Source organism: Nomascus leucogenys, chromosome 16 (assembly GCF_006542625.1).
Source record: "Nomascus leucogenys isolate Asia chromosome 16, Asia_NLE_v1, whole genome shotgun sequence".
Taxonomy (NCBI): Eukaryota; Metazoa; Chordata; class Mammalia; order Primates; family Hylobatidae; genus Nomascus; species Nomascus leucogenys.
In genome coordinates, this window is record NC_044396.1 from 4694262 (window position 1) to 4713026 (window position 18765).

An 18765-nucleotide genomic window follows, 5' to 3' on the forward strand; every position below is an offset into this window, starting at 1 on the left:
TGATATTAGTACTTAATATTACATCATATAAATTGGTACATAATGACAGGTTACCCCCCCTGTTGGTGGTAGGGTTGGATCATTTGGTTAAGATGGTGATAATCAGCTGTCTGTAAAGGAACATTTTTCACTTAGTGATTAATAGCTAATCTGAGGTGATACTTTGATACTTGGAGACCATATGAAAATTTATTCACCCAGTGTTTTTTATTTGTTTTTCCCCCAAGATGAGGTCTTGCTCTGTCACCCAGCCTGGGGTGTAGTGGTACAGTCTTGGCTTCCTGCACCCTCGACCTCTTGGGCTCAAGCAGTCGTCCTGCCTCAGTCTCCTGGGTAGCTGAGTCTACAGTTACACACCACCATGCCCGGCTAGTTTTTGTATTTTTTTGTAGAGATGGGGTCTTGCTTGTGTTGTCCAGACTGGGCTTGAGCTCCTGGCCTCAAGTGATCCTCCCACCTCAGCCTCCCTAAGTGCTGGGATTACAGATGTGAACCACACACCTGGCCTACTCAATGGTTTTAGCACCCATTGATGATCCTTGCCTTACTCAGATATTGGGTTGCAATATAGCAATTTTCTAATTCTTAACATTCATGGACATTTTTCTATAGAGAAGAGCTCTCCCACCCTGTCCCACCCCCCCTTTAAAAAATAATACCATGGGCTTAATGAATTCTTTTATTATTTGATGTGTTATAATCCTGTATCATCATTATTTTTATTTTTTTGTCTGCCAGTAGGAATCCCTTGAAGCTAACACCCACGTTCTTTTGATGTGATTCTATTAGTCTTTGAGCTTTTCCTTTATGTTCGGAACAGAAAGATGTTCCAGGTTCACCTTCAACTTCCGTTTTCCTCAGCCCTGGAATCAGCTAGTTCTCCAAAGAGTCTTTGTCCTTTTTAGTGGGCAGTTGTTCTTAGAAACCAAGAATTGGTTACAAGTTGCTCTTGTTGCTAGCTGCTGAGATGTCCTTACTTGTAGGCCCTTCCAATGCATAGAGATAGGGAAACATACAATTAGTCTTAAGTTCCTATTTGTAGTTCTACTTCACATCCAATACCACAAGGTTACTCCTCATCTTTCTGTACTATTTGTATCTTCCGTTTCCTACAGTGAAAACCCAGATTCTCAACAAGATGCCATTACCAACAGCAAACCTATAAAGTTCAAGATTTCTCTGTAATTGTATGTATCCTTAAATATATCCTACTAAAGATGAGTGAGAGTACTGTTTTGAAAAAGTTACTTGCATTATTTTATTGGTTCTTTTTTTAAATATGGAGAATATTTACATGATTCAAAGTCAAAATTACATAAAATGCTTACTTGGAGAACTCCTCCATCAGCTCCTTCCTTCTCTGATCCTCCTATGGGTAATCACTTTCACTAACTCTTAGTTTATCTCTGGGGATTAGGGGGTTGTGCGTACATGTCTGCTTGTACATAAGAGATGTAAGCAAGGGCGTATTTTTTATTTCCGTTTCTCACATTTTTTGTTAGAGTACTGCATGTATGTGTGTGTTGCATTTTTTCACCTAACATATTAGAAATCATTCTATTTCAGTTGATGGAGATTTTCTTCTTTTCTCTCATGGCTTTCTGCATAATACTACCTTATGCAGATATATCATAGTTTATTCAGCCAGCCCCCTGTTGCACTTACATTGTTTCCAGTGTTTTGCTGTTACAAATAATGTTGCAGTGAATAACTTTGTACATCTGTATTGTTTCATATTTATGGAAGTTTATTTTCAGGGCAAATTCCTAGAAATGAGATTATTGGGTCAAGTGGTAAATGAATATGAATATCTGTTAGCTATTGCTAAATTCCTCTTTATAGGTGTTGTGCCATTTTGCACTCTTACCATTAATGTATGAGAGTGCCTTTCTCTCCACAGCTGGTAGTACTAAAAGATTTTGAGTTTTTACCAACTTGATAGGTGAGAAATGTTTCTCAGTTTGGTTTTAATGTGCGTTTCTCTGACTATGAGTGAAATTAAACATCTTTTCATATCTGTAGGATCATTAGTACATCTTTTAGTGAGTCATTTATTCATGTCTTTTGTTCATTTTTCCATCAGATTTTTATCCTTTTCCCCTTAAGAATCCTTTATGTATTAGGATTCTGTGATATATTTTAGAGATACTTTCTCTCAGTTTGTTATTTGCCCAAGTCTTTTGATCTTATTATGATGTGTTTTGCTGTACATAATTTTTTAAATAATTTTTTTCACACATACCTGCATATATATTACATATGTTTAAGATAAATGGGAATATACTGTGCTTACAGTTTGATAATCTGCCTTTTTCACATATTAAACTATATGCATTCACATCCATTTGAATTTCATCATAACACTGGGCCATAATTTATTTAAATAATCTCCTATTAATACTAACATTTAGATTATTTCCAGGTTTTTGCTTTTTATAAACATTGCTGTGATATACATTCTTACTATAGACATCTTTTTGCACTTATCTTTTGGATAAATTATAAAGCAGGAATAGCTTGATCAAGGTGTATGAATATTAAAAAATTTGTATACAGTGCTATAATGTCACTGTAATGATGGTATTTATTGTATTGTTTTAATTTGCATTTGGCTATTTGCAGGGTCAAAACAGGCAATTATTTTTATAGGTCAAACATTGGCAATTTTGTATATTCCAACTGAATATCATTGGACTACTTATCTTTTTTTGAATTACTATTCTTGTCTTTTGCCTATTTTTCCTTTTCTTTCTTTTGTTCTTATTTTCAGGAGTTCTTCATACTAAGAAATTATTCCTTGTACAAAATAATAAATATTTTTTCTACTCAGTCTTTGTTTTGTTTGAACTTTTGCTTATATTATTTTCTTTTTCTTTTTTTTTTTTTGAGATGGAGTCTTGTTGCTCTCTCTTCCAGGCTGGAGTGCAGTGGCAAGATCTCGGCTCACTGCAACCTCTGCCTCTCAAGTTCAAGCAGTTCTCCTGCCTCAGCTTCCCGAGTAGCTGGGATTACAGGTGCATACCACCATGCCCAGCTAATTTTTGTATTTTTTTAGTAGAGACGGGGTTTCACCATGTTGGCCAGGCTGGTCTTGAACTCCTGACTTTGTGATCCACCCGCCGTGGCCCCCCAAAGTGCTGGGATTACAGGCGTGAGCCACCGCGCCTGGCCTATACTTTTATTTCCGAGCACATACTTGACCACAAAAAAAAATTTTTAAGATTATCCTTTTAATTTGTGGTTTCTGGTTTTGTCTTGCTTAAAATGGATTTTACCACCCTAAGATTATAAAATGTACTGTGATACCTTTTGCTAATACTTTGTTTTTATTTTTTGACTTTAGCTCTTTAATTCATCTCAGATTTATTTTTCTGTATGGTATGAAATTGTATAGCTAATTATAACCTATGGAAATAATCATTTCTCAATTAATTTGACATGAAAATTTTATCCTAAATGGTTCTGTTTTTTGAGTTTTCTGTACAGTTGTAATGAGCTATTTGTCTATTCCTAACCAGTGTTGAATTATGTAAAATATTTTGGCTTTATAGTACATTTTAATTTTCATAGTGCAAGGCCTCCCTCTTCAATTTTTTTCTTTAGTTTTTAATTTTTGTATTCTATGGTATCAATTTTTAAAATATCTATTAAATGTATTTTTTTAGGTGAACTTTAGAATCACTTTATTAAGTTCAAAAATTAAAGCTTACTTAGTAATTGAAATTGTAATGTGCTTATAAATTAACTTGGGAAGATATCTTCTTTGCAACAGCATGGAGTCCAGAAACATAAAAAGTTCATTTAGTCAAGTCTTTTACATCATTCAGGAAAGTTTTGTTGTTTTCTTCCTTTGGCTCATGCATATTTTTTGTTAAATTATTTCTATATTTTTGGCATACTTTTGATAATATTTTGGTTGAGTCCTCTATTCCCTAATTTAATTGGAATATAGAAAAATTCTTGTTTTTCCATATTTCTCTCCTATTTGGTCACCTTCTGAACTCATATTATTTCTAAAAGTTTTTCATTTGGCTATTTTTTCTGAGTGAATAATGATATTTTTATCTTTGTCTCTTCCTTTACAGCATTTATAGCTTATTTTTGTTTGTTTCTTTTTGTTACATTAAATTGGCTAGAACCTCCAGAAAATGTTGAATAGTGTTAATGATGGCAAGGATATTCATTTTTTTTTAACATTATTGCTATATTTCACCATTAAATTTGATGATTGCTTTTGGTTTTGGAGGATACTCTTTATCAAGTTAAGTTTTCTTGTTTATTAAAAGATAACTTTTATCTTTTGTATTTACATGACTGTGTGTGCATGGGTGTGAATTTTACTTTTGTTTTTTAAATCAGGAGTAGCAGTTGATTTTTTATGACTTTTCGTCATTTTAGAAATTTTTTGTTGTTGTTGTTAATTCTTCTTCATCTTTTCTGTTCTTTTCCACATCTCACACTATACAGGTGTTGAATATTCTAGGTCATGTCCTTGATTGCTATTGCAATCTTCTCTAATTACCATCATTTTGTCTTAGGGTTTTACATTCAACGAGAATGTTACAAGGGTTTTTCCATTTTGCAAATATTTTTTAGTAATATCCATTCTACTGCTTTTTCCAGTGTAGTTTTTGTTTCAGTAATATTTTTGTCCCCAAGAACCCCGTTTTTCTCTGAGCTTCTTTTTTTTTATAGCACTTTGCTCTTGTGTATTATTGCAACATTCCTTTACTTATTACTGACTGTACTAACTGGAACTATCCCAGCTGTGAAATCTAATTACCCATTTGCTCAGATTGCTGTCTTTTGTCTTCACTTTTGAGCTGTAAACTTTGTTTTTGCCTGTTTGTAGAAAGAGAGACTAGATTTGATCAGTCTACTCTCAGTAATTGTGTATATGTTTTTTCTATTTCTTGTGAGGCCTTCCTTTCCAAAATTCATGAGGTGACTGTGGTCCAAAGGCAGACCTCATTTCTAAGCTGAGAGCAAAGAAGCAGGTACCTCCCTTGAGCAGGGTATGGCTCTAGTGGCCCTTGGGCTGTGTAGGCCCATATCATTCACCATGTTGTCAACACAAACCAAAGTCAAGTGAAGCTTGGGATTAATGCTATACACTTTTTATATATTCTACACAGAGGGAGATCTTCACACTTGTTGATTTGTTCTCACTCTCCCAACCCTTGCCAGGGAATCTTAGGCTGGCATCATTCAGTAATGGCTTTAATTGGAAATAAGTAGAAACAGAGTAGGAGCCTAGAATCTTAGTTGGTTTTCCTTCTGTGTTTATTGCGGCATTCCCAGTTAGCTGAGATACTGCTCTCTCCTTTCCTGGCCTACTTGTTCTGTTAGGAGACCTACTAAACAAATAATCTACTTTAATTAGCAGGCAGTGATCAAATACAGTCTAGATGATCATGGCTGTGGTCAGCTCTATGGATAGACATTGGCATGGTTCCCCAAGCTCTTCAATTTGCATCTTCCCTCCTACCTCATAGCACCTTGCCATTCTAGGCTTTGAAGTCTTTCAGAACCCAAGTGGTAAAACAATCATCTCTCTCAGGTAGGCCTATTCTTTGCATGTGTTCAGTCATAAGTAATAAATTAAATAGCTTTTCCTTTGATCTCAACCTACTTTCTAGGAATTCCTCAAAGTTTATGATCTAGTGATATGCTCCTTAGTTTATCAGCGTTATTAAAGGTACATCTCTTGTTATATATATTTTTTGTAATTTCAGTGGGATTTGTCAAAGGAGAAGGTAAATTGGTAGGCTCAATTCACCACCTTGAAAGTAGAAGTTTGCATCTATGTTTAAAGGATAATTAGAGGAAAAAACATGAGACAGTAATAATACTAACTGTATTAAGTGCTTCCTGTATATCCCAAATGATTTTATGTGCTTGTATTCATTTACTCTTCCCTCAAGCACTGAGATATTTAGGTACTATTACTGTCCCCTCTTTACAAATGAGAAAATTGAAGTAATGAGTGATTATTCCTTTCAAAGAAGTGATAAAGTGAAGATTTCAACCCACAGGGGTGTGGCTTCAAAGTCTAAAAAGAAAATCAGGAAATGTTTTCAGTTTCTTTAAGAAATTTCTTGAGACGGAAAGGAGGAAAGTAATATCAAAGAATATTGAGTATTCATTTGAGAAATTTAATAAAAAGAGGGAAGAAAATGGACAAGAGCTGAGGTGTAGCAAGAGGTGAAGGAAGATTTTGTGTGTGTGTGTGTGAAAATATTTGAATGTTTATTGGATAATGGGGGAGATCCAGTTGTGTGCACAAAATTGAAAAAGCAATGTTAAAATACTTAGTGGAGGAAGATACTGTTGAAGGCAGGAAGAGATGTATTTTTGTGGTGCTGCAAGAGACAGTGAGGGAGCCTATGTTCAATTACCTGATTTTTAGCTAAGTAGTAGGTGGAAGTCATTTGTTAAGGGGAGGTGGGGAGAGAATCATAGGAAGAGATGTAATTGGGTGCGGAGAGAAAAAGTTTTGGAATAAGTACTCTGGGGAATGAGATAGGAACTCAGTTTCTAATAATCATTGTTAGTTTTTTTCTGAGTCTTTCCACAATCTTTACATACGTAAATTCTTTTTTTAAAAAAAATTTTTTGTAGCGATGGTGTCTCACTATGTTGCCCAGGCTGGTCTTGAGCTCCTGACCTCAAGTGATCCTCCCACCTTGGCCTGCCAGAGTGCTGGGATTATATGCCTGGCCTATGCATTCTTTATATATGTAATATATAAAAACTATAGTGGTATTTAGCACATCAAACATTAGCATATGAAAGCTCCAAAAGTCCTCTTAAGAAAGCATCTGTTTTGTGTAACAGTTTCCGTAATGTATTTTATTACTGAATATATTTTTCATGTTATACTTATTAATGCAAAACTTGCTTTGGAATTATCCAGTTTTTTTTTCTTTTTTTGAGATGGCATCTTGCTCTGACAGGATAGAGTGCAGTGGTGCTGTCTCGGCTCACTGCAACCTCCACCTCCCAGGTTCAAGAGATTCTCCTGCCTCAGCCTCCTGAGTAGCTGGGATTATAGGCGCCTGCCACTGTGCCCAGCTTATTTTTGTATTTTTAGTAGAGACGAGGTTTCACCATGTTGGCCAGGCTAGTCTCGAACTCCTGACCTCATGATCCACCCTCCTCGGCCTCCCAAAGTGCTGGGATTACAGGTGTGAGCCACCGCGCCCAACCTATCCAGTTTAATCTATTCCAGGGTCTTCTAATTTGGAGAGGAGAAAGCAACTTCTGGGTAGGGGAACCAGAAGCTGCTACTCCTTTCATATTACTCGAGTCACTCAAAAGTTGGAGACATGTTATCAATTAGTAACAAAATTAGTAATAACTACCACTTATTGAGTACCAGTTTTATTCTTTACGTCTTGTATGTGTGTTTTGGTGGTTCCTCATAGACCTCATTATTTCTGTTACTTATGAAGAAACCCAGGCAAAGAAAGATGAAATAATTTACCCCATTAACTGGTGAAGACATGATTGAAACACAGGTCTTTAATATTTCAGAATCTGTGTTCCTTATAGTATGGCGTGTGTCTCTTGTACTATCTTATAGTTTTCTTTCAATTGGTAGCATGAAAGAGTTTCATTATACCTAGAGTAGTTCTGGAACTTGGTATTATTTTCATTATCTCTGTTTGTTCTACCAGAAGTCATTTGTTTCTGTTTATATTAATTACAAGTATGATTACTGAAAGTGATCTAGTGAAAAATTTTCAGTGGTGTAGGTCATTATTTCCCTGGCTGTGTTCCAAAGAACATAGATTGTTAGAGATATTCATAGGAATTCTAAAAACGGGAAGGGGGCTCATGGTAAAATAAATTTTGGAAACACAACATACTGTATATCCTTGGAGAGTTTTGTACATATTAGCAACTTAAAGGCTATAATAAAGAAACCTATTTCCCAGCATTTCCTGAACTAATTTGACAATGAGATATTTTTTCGAGGAATTTGTCTTCACATCTCAAGTCATTAGCATTCATCAAAACCCAGTTCAGTAAATGCTAATATGGACTAAAATTAAGGTTCTGTTTTGGCACATCCTGGTTAGCCTTTCATCAGCTAAGTGTGTTTCATTGCCAGAGCAACTTAAGGATTGTATTTGGAAGTATGCCAGATGCATACTTATTTAGTAGTAAGTATGCTAACCTTTAAATGGTGCCAATGCATATTTTACTTCACATTGCTTTCCTGCCACTGTTTCATTTTAAATACTCTATGCTTTTTAAATACACTTCGGTTAAGTCAGATATATTTGCATGGTTTTTATTCTTATCATTTTAGATATGGGAGAAGGGACTACTATAAATGCAAGTGCAGATGGCAACATTGGAACTACAGAGGATGGTAGTGACAGTGAAAATATTCAAGCAAATGGAATTCCAGGAACACCAATTTCTGTTGCATATACACCATCCTTACCTGATGATAGATTGTCAGTCTCTTCCAATGATACTCAGGTATAAATGGAGGGGTGGGGAGGGGGAGAAATCCTGTTAATCTTACAATTTATAGGCTACCACCACCTTCTCATGAGTATTTTCAGCTGTTGATGCTGCCTGAATTTTATTTAGTTTGGGGAAATAAGAAACTGGGGGTTTTTTTCCCTTCATTTATATAAATTACAGCGATTTTTTTTTCCCCTTCATATTTTGATAATTACATTTCCAACTTTAAGGTATGTCTCATCTATGTTTACATCTTCTCCACAACCATCTACCAATTGAATTAACATTTAATAAGAACATTCTTATTACATATTCACAAGATAATTCTGGTATGGGCTGAATATTCCTAATCTGAAATACAAAATGCTCCAAATCCAAAACTTTTTGAGTGCCAAGATGACGCTCAAAGGTCATACACAAAGGAAATGCTCATTGGAGAATTCCACATTTTGGATTTTGGGATTAGGATGCTCAATCGGTATAATGCAGACAGTACAAAATCCAAAAAAAATCTGAAACCCAAAACACTTCTGGTCCCAAGCATTTCAGGTGACTGAACCTGTGTTGTAGGGTGAGAAAACTTTTAGAAATTTAGGGAGCTTCACCTTAACCTTTGTTCAGGGCTGCAAAGAAATCAGTGCTATGGTAATGACAGGTTCTTTTCCTGCTTCCTACCCTATATTTTGTGTGTAAAAAATCTGCCTTTTTAGGTAAAGGAGTCCTCCACTAAGTGTCCCATATTTAGGAGTACATTTTCTTGGCTTGGTTGACTTTCAGTTTATGTTTCCCAGAGTGAGACAAAAAATAAAATAGGATAAAAGCATAAAACAGTCAATGACAGGTAGTAGTGAGTATAATTTAGGTCTTTGGATAGGATCTTGTCAGGCATGATGTATCAGTTTTTTGTCAGTAATAGTATGAGCTGGGTAAATTTTTAGAGTTTATTTGGTTTATTAATAAGGAATATTTTTAAAGTATTTTTAAATTAATAAGTATTAAATAAATAAGTGTTAAATTAATAAGTATTAATAAGGAATATTTTTAAAGTATTTTTAAAGTATTTTAAAATATGTTTTAAAGCATTTTTAAAGGTATTTATTGTTGGGTGTGGTCCGTGGAGTATAAAAGAAAAACAATGTGGCAGATTCCCTCATCTGCTTCCCCTTCCAATAGTGGGGGAATCTCCACCTGTTAGTGAATTGAGTGAAATACAGTAGAAGGCTGAAGTGATTTTACACTGGCAAATATCTCTAAAATTTTCATGGTATGTTAACTTGTTTAGGAATCTGGAAATTCTTCAGGACCTTCACCTGGTGCTAAGTTTTCCCACATTTTACAAAAGGATGCCTTTCTAGTATTCAGGTCATTGTGTAAACTGTCAATGAAACCACTGTCAGATGGACCACCAGATCCAAAGTAAGTTATTAACTGTTTTGCCTGACAAATAGAGTTTTTAGGCTTGAAACTTACTGTTAAGGTAATGTTTGGATTTTCTTTTGTTCTTTTTGTCCTGTAGAACCATAAAAAAAAATTGGGTGGAGGGGAGGTATTTTACGTTTAAGAAAAAAATATTGAAAAACAATTCAAAACTGCTGGAGTAGATAACTTACACTATTTCCTAAAGGGTATGTGACTTATACTATTTTCTAAAAACAAAAAGTTTCAACATTGCTGGAATAGATAACTTATGCTATTTCCTAAAGGGTGTGACAGCATTCTAGAGTAGTGCCTGGTGCATAGGAGGGACTCAATAAGTGTTATCAAATGAATGAATTAATGAATTCTTATTTCCATATAAGTAACTTTGGAGCTAATGTAACCCTGTATCCCAGCCCTAGGTTTCTAAAAACTGCCAGTCAAAAGGTACTAAAACCTAAAAGAAAGAAATCTTAAAAATTGTAATGAAAGATAATGCATATTCATTAAGGTCTGACAAAATGCCCTAGGATGATATCTTTGTCTATTGGGATCAGGAAGAACTTTGAGTTAGGAGCCACTTGTCTAATTTTCATGAAATAGATTAAGCCATAGGACAGTGCCATTTTTGTAAGTCATAAATGGTCAAGCATCTCTCATGATTCAAATATAACTAATCACTCTTGAGATTGAGTTTGGAAGTTATATGAGTTGCCCGCCTCTCTAATATTGCAGCATGATGTATTGCAGTTTGACAATTTTAGAACTTTCTGGAGAAAGAAACCTTGGAGCAGACCATAACTTTAAGAAAGGGATATTGAAATAGAGATGTAAGGAAACAGTACTTCAATTTAAAAAAATTCTATAGAGTGTTTCAGTTTCTGAGTGGCAACTGAGCAGACCAGAGACAGTTGCTGTGAACACTTCATACATATGTGGAAACTACATTTGTTATATTTGTTTAATTTTGTCAGATTGTACCAGTTCAGGGAGAAACATCCTTTAGACCCAGAAGCCTAAAATCATGAAATCTTTTTAGACCCAAACCCTGAGTCAGAAATCAACATTCAAAAATCTCATTAAAAAATGGACAGTTATGAATTTTAAAAAGTCTCATTCAAAAATCACCAGTTTTAACATCTCATTCTGAATCAACGAAGACTACTTTGAGAAAGAGAAGAATTTGGTATTATTGCTGAAGGCCATTTTTGCCTTGCTTTAAAAATGTTATTGACCATTAAAGCCTCAGATGCTTTTTTCCAAACAAAATATAAAAATTGTGATTTGAAAGAATGCTAGAAACAGAAAAGAAGAAATTGTTTAAAATGCTGAGAATGAAAAGGACACAAAGGAAAATAATATGAATTTTGAGGAGTACTTAGTAGGGAAGAGTATGCTCATTTATTCCTGAAAAAAGAGTGATCTGGTTTTGAAAAGATGCTATCTTTAATGTTACAAAGGATTCTTATGAGGAATAATGTAAATTAACAAGCCTTATACTTAGTGGGTTTAAAGCAAATATTAGGAAATTTTGTTTGAAGACCTTCTTGACTTTTGACTATCAGGGTCATTAAACAATGGAATTGAATACTGAATACACCCTTAGAAGCTATTCTTTTTCCAAAAGAATATGTAGTTTTCTGTCTTTAATGATTTTTTTTTTTTTTTTTTTTTTTGCCCAAAGTCAAGCTTTTGTAGTTACATAATTTTCTTTTTTTTTGTCTTTGCTTCCCCTTATATTTTCTGGTCTTGCTAAAATGATGATCCAGGAAATGTTCTTTAAGCCTGAATCATGATTTGAAACTACCCCATGAAAAACTGCAGACCTGAAATTTCCAGCCTCTTTTGCCTATCAAAAGTATAACTTATTGTGTCATAAGATAGTTGTCTAATCATTTCTTCATTCATTATTGCCTTGTACACAGTAGGTATTTAATAAATGGATGAATACAAGAATAAGTCCATTGATTTTTTTTAGCATGTACAGTGTACAAGATGTTTTGTTAAATGTTGGGAATACAAATATAAAACATACTTAGAACAAACACTCATTGTTACAGAATGGTAAACCGCAGGATTTAATTACAATAGGAATTGAGCATAATAGGTGATAAATGTGAGCTAGAATAGGAAGTAGTGTGTGAGCCTTGGAAGAATAGAACAGGAGGGGAGGTGGTGGGTTAATTTGTAGTTCCCTGTAGCTATTTGAAGTCTTAGTTCTCGCTGTCTCTAACTTGATTTATCTAAGCATTTTTTTGGTAATTATGTATTTGCTGCATATATTCTTAGATTCAAAGGAAGACTCAGCGCAGTAGCCATCTTAGAAACATGACTGTGTAGTAATGAGCCATAATATTATTGGCTCCAGTTTTATTTCAGAGAAAGTAGTATTTTTTTGTGATACCCATTTACGTGAAATTAACAATTCCTTATTAGATTTACGTAGCTTCTTCAATTACTTGACACTTATAACCATAAAATTTTTCAGGTGGAAATCAAGGGCAATTAAATTTACTATATAGTGTAAATGTGACTGAAAGCAGCATTTGGGCTTTTTTTTTTAAAAAAAAAAAAAAAAAAAAAAAAAAAACAACTGCTAGAGCATTTTGGTGTGTTTTGCGTTTGAAATGTTGCCTGGGATCAATGTCCTTGATCTGTTGGGCTTAGAGATCAGTTTCAATGGGAGGAAAATTGTGTTTGCAAAATCAAATAATTAAAACACTAGATGGTGATCAGAAGCATGCGATAGTATATTGATTGGGAAAAAAATTAAAAATTTTAAGCCAAAAACTACTTTTTCAGCTTTTCATTACAAAATTATTTAGAATAAGTTGCTAAGCTATTTAAGTTTGTATTTTTATTTTATTTTATTATTATTATTTTTTGGACACGGAGTCTCACTCTGTCCCCCAGCCTGGAGTGCAGTGGTGCGATCTCAGCTCACTGCAGCCTCCACCTCCCAGGTTCAAGTGATTCTCCTGCCTCAGCCTCCCAAGTAGCTGGGATTACAGGTGCCCACCACCACACTCGGGTAATTTTGTATTTTTAGTGGAGACGGGGTTTCACCATGTTGGCCAGGCTGGTCTCAAATTCCTGACCTCAAGTGATCCACCTGCCTCAGCCTCTCAAAGTGCTGGGATTACAGGCAGGAGCCACCACGCCTGGCCTTAAAGTTTTTAATTGTTCTGAATACCTCTATATTTATTTCAAAAGAAAAAAAAATCTTTAAATGGTTACTGAAAAAGTAAGCTTGAATTAGTGCTGTCACTTGTTAATGCAACCAAAACTTTTTTTTTTATTGTTTAGGATTTTTGAGTAGCATAACCAGAAAAAAGTCCATTGGAACTGTTGTGTATTAATACTAAATATGGCATGTAATCTGAGAAGTTGATGATGATTTGTACGGAGAAGTATGGTTGTATAAGAAAGGAACACAGCATATATCGTCACACTATTTTTTTCTTTTCCAGTGAAACAATAGGTTGATGTTAAATATTTGTGAATTTTTTTTTTCTTTTTAAAAAGTTTGTGGGCCAGGCGCAGTGGCTCATGCCTGTAATCCCAGCACTTTGGGAGGCCGAGGTGGGTGGATCACGAGGTCAGTAGATCAAGACCATCTTGACTAACACGGTGAAAGCCCATCTCTACTAAAAATACAAAAAATTAGCTGGGCGTGGTGGCGGGCGCCTGTAGTCTCAGCTACTTGGGAGGCTGAGGCAGGAGAATCGCTTGAACCTGGGAGGCGGAGGTTGCAGTGAGCTGAGATCACTGCACTCCAGCCTTGGTGACAGTGAGACTCTGTCTCAAAATAAATACATAAATTTAAAAAGTTTGTGAAATTTATAAATATATGGTTCAAGGGAACATCAGTAAAAGCATCTGTTGTTAGTGGCTAAGTTGTTCATGTACTGTACTTTTTTATGTTATAGAATTTTCTCTTCCTCTCCATTTACAAAGTTTATGAAATTATGTGTATCTGGAAATATTTTTGGAACAACCTATTATTACCATAATGCCAACCTTGTTCATATACTGTGCCTTCTTTTTTACATTTTAGGTCTCATGAACTACGATCCAAGATTCTTTCATTGCAGTTACTTCTATCCATTCTGCAGAATGCAGGACCTATTTTCAGGACAAATGAGATGTTTATTAATGCTATTAAGCAGTATCTTTGTGTTGCACTCTCAAAAAATGGAGTCTCATCTGTTCCAGAGGTTTTTGAGCTTTCTCTTTCTATATTTCTTACTTTGTTGTCAAATTTCAAGACACATCTGAAGATGCAAATTGAGGTACGTTTTGCATTTAGGCATTGAAATATAATATTACTATTGGATATTTCATTTGTTTCATGTTAAATCATATTTGAATACACTGCAAAGTTCTCCAGAATGTGAAATAGTATTTGTATATTGCCATGCGCTTATTTTTATTCATTCACCTGTTCAACTAATATGTGCCAACGAAGTACTAGGCACTGGATAAGCACTAAGAATGCAAAATGAAATAAGATGCAGCCACTGTCCTCAAGGAACTTGTACTAGTTGAATAAATGGTTCTTGCTCTCTTGAATTAATTTGGTCCTCATAATAGCTTTGCTATTGTCTATGTGGTATATTATAATACATTTGTTTATCTTAAAAGAAAGTTCCAAATACATATTGCATCTCCATTATTTTAAGCCATTTATAAGTATTAGGCATTTTAAAAGATGTGATTGAGGGGCATTATATTTTGGGGTTCTATTTTGGATATTTGAAAAAAATTAATATTTGCTTTGTACTTTTTTTTAATGTATATATTCCTAAAGTTTTCTCCCAGGATCTTTGGAAATAGAATAGCAATCATGTGGTTCTAAAATACTGTCAGAGATTTAGTAGAACTAAATTAGGGATTTTTTTCAATCGTGTCTGCATGTGTTGTGCAAGTGTACCGGTCTCTTTTTTTTTTTTTTTTTTTGAGACAGAATCTCACTCTGTCGCCCAGGCTGGAGTGCAGTGGCACGATCTCGGCTCACTGTAAGCTCCGCCTCCCGGGTTTACGCCATTCTCCTGCCTCAGCTTCCCGAGTAGCTGGGACTACAGGCGCCCACCACCTCGCCCGGCTAATTTTTTGTTTTTTAGTACAGATGGGGTTTCACTGTGTTAGCCAGGATGGTCTCGATCTCCTGACCTCGTGATCCACCTGCCTTGGCCTCCCAAAGTGCTGGGATTACAGGCATGAGCCACTGCGCCCGGCCTTTTTTTTTTTTTTTTTTTTTTTTGAGATGGAGTTTCCCTCTTGTTGCCCAGGCTGGAGTGTAATGGTGCGATCCACCACAACCTCCGCCTACCGGGTTCAAGTGATTCTCCTGCCTCAGCCTCCAGAGTAGCTGGGATTATAGGCGTGTGCCACCACGCCTGGCTAATTTTGTATTTTTAGTAGAGACGGGGTTTCTCCATGTTGGTTAGGTTGGTCTCAAACTCCCGACCTCAGGTGATCTGTCCGCGTCCGCCTCCCAAAGTGCTGGGATCATAGGCATGAGCCATTGTGCCCAGCCTTAAGTGTTTTTTTTTTTTTTTTTTTAAGGTGTACCAGTTTCTGATTTTTTGTTTTCATCTTCAAATAAAATTTAAAAATAGTACTTTATGTTTTACCAATTTAATGAATGCTTTTTTTCAATTTGTTATTTGTTGTGATGTTGTATGTTTTAAAAATACTCTTATGTTGTCAGTTTTTACCTCCATATTATGTTTGATATACAGGTTATATTTTAATTTTTGTTAATTTTATATTTAATCCTAACTCAAGACTCATAATTCACTAGCTTGTTAGAAAGGATAAATTATTTTTCCAGAATTTCGAAATGGCTAAAATAGTCATATTATCCTTTAATGTTAATGTTCTGTAATAGCTGTCGAGATTGATTTAGAACATTGTTATGAGAATGAAACAGAATTAGGCCTTGATATTTTAAGTGAAAAGCTTTTTAATTTGGGCCATATTTTTGGACAGGAAACCATTTTTGGTGCCTATATGATGTATGATGTCAAGTTTTAAGAATTTGCCATATGTCTGTTAAGATAATACAAGGCGTTTAACTAGGAAGAGTTGCCGTTTTTAGATAGTTTTTCCCCATTATCTGTAGTAACTTACCCAAGATATTTTAGTCCTGAGGTTTCAGATATGGAACTCTAAAGGAGTTGAACTCCATAGGAGCCTGGGTCCTAATATCTGCTCTACAGCTTTGGGATGTTTAAAAAGTGATCACACATATGAATTCTAAACAATATTTTAAACAGAAGTTTTCTCCGAATCACAGGTGTTCTTTAAAGAAATTTTCTTATACATTTTGGAAACTTCTACCAGCTCATTTGATCACAAATGGATGGTTATTCAGACACTGACGAGGATTTGTGCAGGTATTTTAAATTATCCTTTTTATTATCTCTTTAAAAGGCCAAACGTACTCACATCCTAGATGTACTTTGTTGAAATTAATGTTATATTGTTACAGATGCTCAGAGTGTAGTGGATATTTATGTAAACTATGACTGTGACTTAAATGCAGCCAATATATTTGAAAGACTAGTAAATGATCTATCAAAAATTGCTCAAGGAAGGGGCAGTCAAGAACTTGGTATGAGTAATGTTCAGGTAAGAACTTTAAAAACATTTTCAAATTTAAACTTTACCAGGAAAGAGTCATGTATTTTCCTTAAAAGACCTTTTAAAAAAAAAATATTGTATTTTTGAATTACTTTGTAGGAATTGAGCCTGAGGAAAAAAGGTTTAGAATGCTTAGTGTCGATTTTGAAGTGTATGGTTGAATGGAGTAAGGATCAGTATGTGAATCCCAACTCTCAGACAACTCTTGGTAAGGTGATACTTTGAGCTGTAATTCTTTGTCATTTTAAGTGAATAATACTTTGGAGGATAGTTGCAGCTGCTGTTAAACCAATTTCATGACATATTTATTCATTTAACTGATGAGGAAACATTCTTTGTGAGTTAAATATCTAGCTTTAAAATTGTGAAATTTTTAACTTAGTTATCCAAACTATTTTTTTCTAAATCTTCTTAGAAATATTTTGACTGTGTAAAATGAAGCATATTTATGCAACTTTCTTGTATTATAATTATAGAGGAAACATATAAAAGGCAGTATGTTTTAAGAAGGTTGAATTGTTCATCTGTGTTTGATGTTTACCCTCACTCAGAGAAAAACTCATAGCTGCAGGGCTACACTGGTGTTATCGAAAACAATTCCTCATGAGGAATGAGCTGAGAGCAGAAATCCAGTGGATACTCAGCACTGCAACTGCAAAAAGAACTCCTCCTAATGGTGCAGACTATACACGTACAAATTACAGTGTGTTTTAATATCAAAGTATGTTGTTTACTGTTACCTAATAGTTATTTTGTATTAAATAGATATCTAAGCAACATTGAAATGCCTTGCCTTATTCAAGAATTTGTTTGCCCTTACACTTTTTTTTTCTTTGATAGAATAATGTACTCTATCAATTTTTCTTCTTTCAGGTCAGGAAAAACCCTCAGAGCAAGAGATGAGTGAAATCAAACACCCTGAGACAATAAACAGATACGGAAGTTTAAATTCCCTGGAGTCAACATCATCATCAGGAATAGGCAGCTACAGTACACAGATGTCTGGTACTGATAATCCAGAACAATTTGAGGTCCTAAAGCAACAAAAAGAAATAATAGAACAAGGGATAGATTTGTAAGTGTCACAGCTTAAGGAGAAATGTTATTGAATATCCCTCTGCCAGTATGGTGCTACCCATGCCGTGGGTTTATCACCTTATAATGAGTAAAATGGAGGATAGTTTTCATGGATCTAATTCACGAGGCTCAGCCCCCCTTGTTCATTGCAGTCTAGCCCAACTAGATTCCTGTAATGCCCAACCACTCTTGTCATATAAATTAATTTGTCACCATATTATAAGTGCTGTTGATGAGTATCATCTGTGCAATTTTGCACTGTTTAGCTCATGACATCCCCCCATTATATTTTCTAATCATGTGACAACTCCAAACATTTAAAATATGAAACTTTTAATAGCTATCAGTACTCCTTTATAGGTTTTACATTTTTTCCAGCTGGGTTACAAATGTACTATTCTTGTTATTGATTTCATTTTTATATGTTGATAAGGTGATCACCTCTGTTCCAGCCTGGCTAGTGTACCAGATCCTAATTTTGTGAAATCAGTTTTCTCACTAAGCTTTGTGATACCTGCCTGCTCCTGGACTGTTTCCTTTGTGAATATCGCCATGCTGCCTTCCTTTCTCTTGTTGCCCATCTCTTTTTTCAAAGAGATGCCATACGGAAAAATGAAATTGTTTGCTGTCTCCATGAATCTAACTATTATAAACTTTAAAATTCCCCCGTGTGCTTACTTGGTTTGCTACTTTTGTAAAGCATTTCTTCCTGATACTTAAGCAGTGCCTTTTAGTGAATGTTTAGGTGTCTTTTTTCTCCAGTGTTAATATGAAAAACAGTTCGACAAAAATGTACACATATTCTATTTTAAAATTACAAAATCTTACCAAATTGCCTCAGGAAATAGCTGTCACTACTGCATTAATTCTAATTGTTCAGTCAATATTTATTAAAGTCTCATCTTTCCAGATATTATGCAAGGTCCTGGGGAAACTAGATACATGGAACAGCCCTTCCTTCTGAGAGGCTCTTGGTCTAGTATGTGTAAACAAATATGCATATTAAAATTCTGCTGGTCACCCAGAAAACACATATTTGGTACTTGGGACTATTGCCAAGCACCATGAAGGCACTGGTCCTTGTATTCAAGATTACATTCTAAACATGAGCGATTTTTAAAAATAGTACTGCGTAAGGTTTAT

The 18765-nt window shown here is 34.9% G+C and overlaps 1 protein-coding gene across 4 annotated transcripts in view; it reads left to right on the top strand.

Moving 5' to 3' along the window:
* The window catches only part of ARFGEF1 (ADP ribosylation factor guanine nucleotide exchange factor 1), a 144647-nt gene that overhangs the window by 57367 nt on the left and 68515 nt on the right, over window positions 1–18765 (top strand). For all 4 annotated transcript variants that reach the window (XR_004026210.1, XR_004026211.1, XM_003274798.2 and 1 more), the window contains exons 8-14: window positions 8318–8493; window positions 9764–9897; window positions 13955–14189; window positions 16199–16298; window positions 16394–16533; window positions 16645–16753; window positions 17419–17620. Coding sequence is in view for 2 of the 4 variants with exons in the window: in XM_003274798.2 (XP_003274846.1) it covers window positions 8318–8493; window positions 9764–9897; window positions 13955–14189; window positions 16199–16298; window positions 16394–16533; window positions 16645–16753; window positions 17419–17620 (1096 nt within the window). In the remaining 2 variants the exon portion in view is untranslated. The remainder of the gene's footprint in view (window positions 1–8317; window positions 8494–9763; window positions 9898–13954; window positions 14190–16198; window positions 16299–16393; window positions 16534–16644; window positions 16754–17418; window positions 17621–18765) is intronic.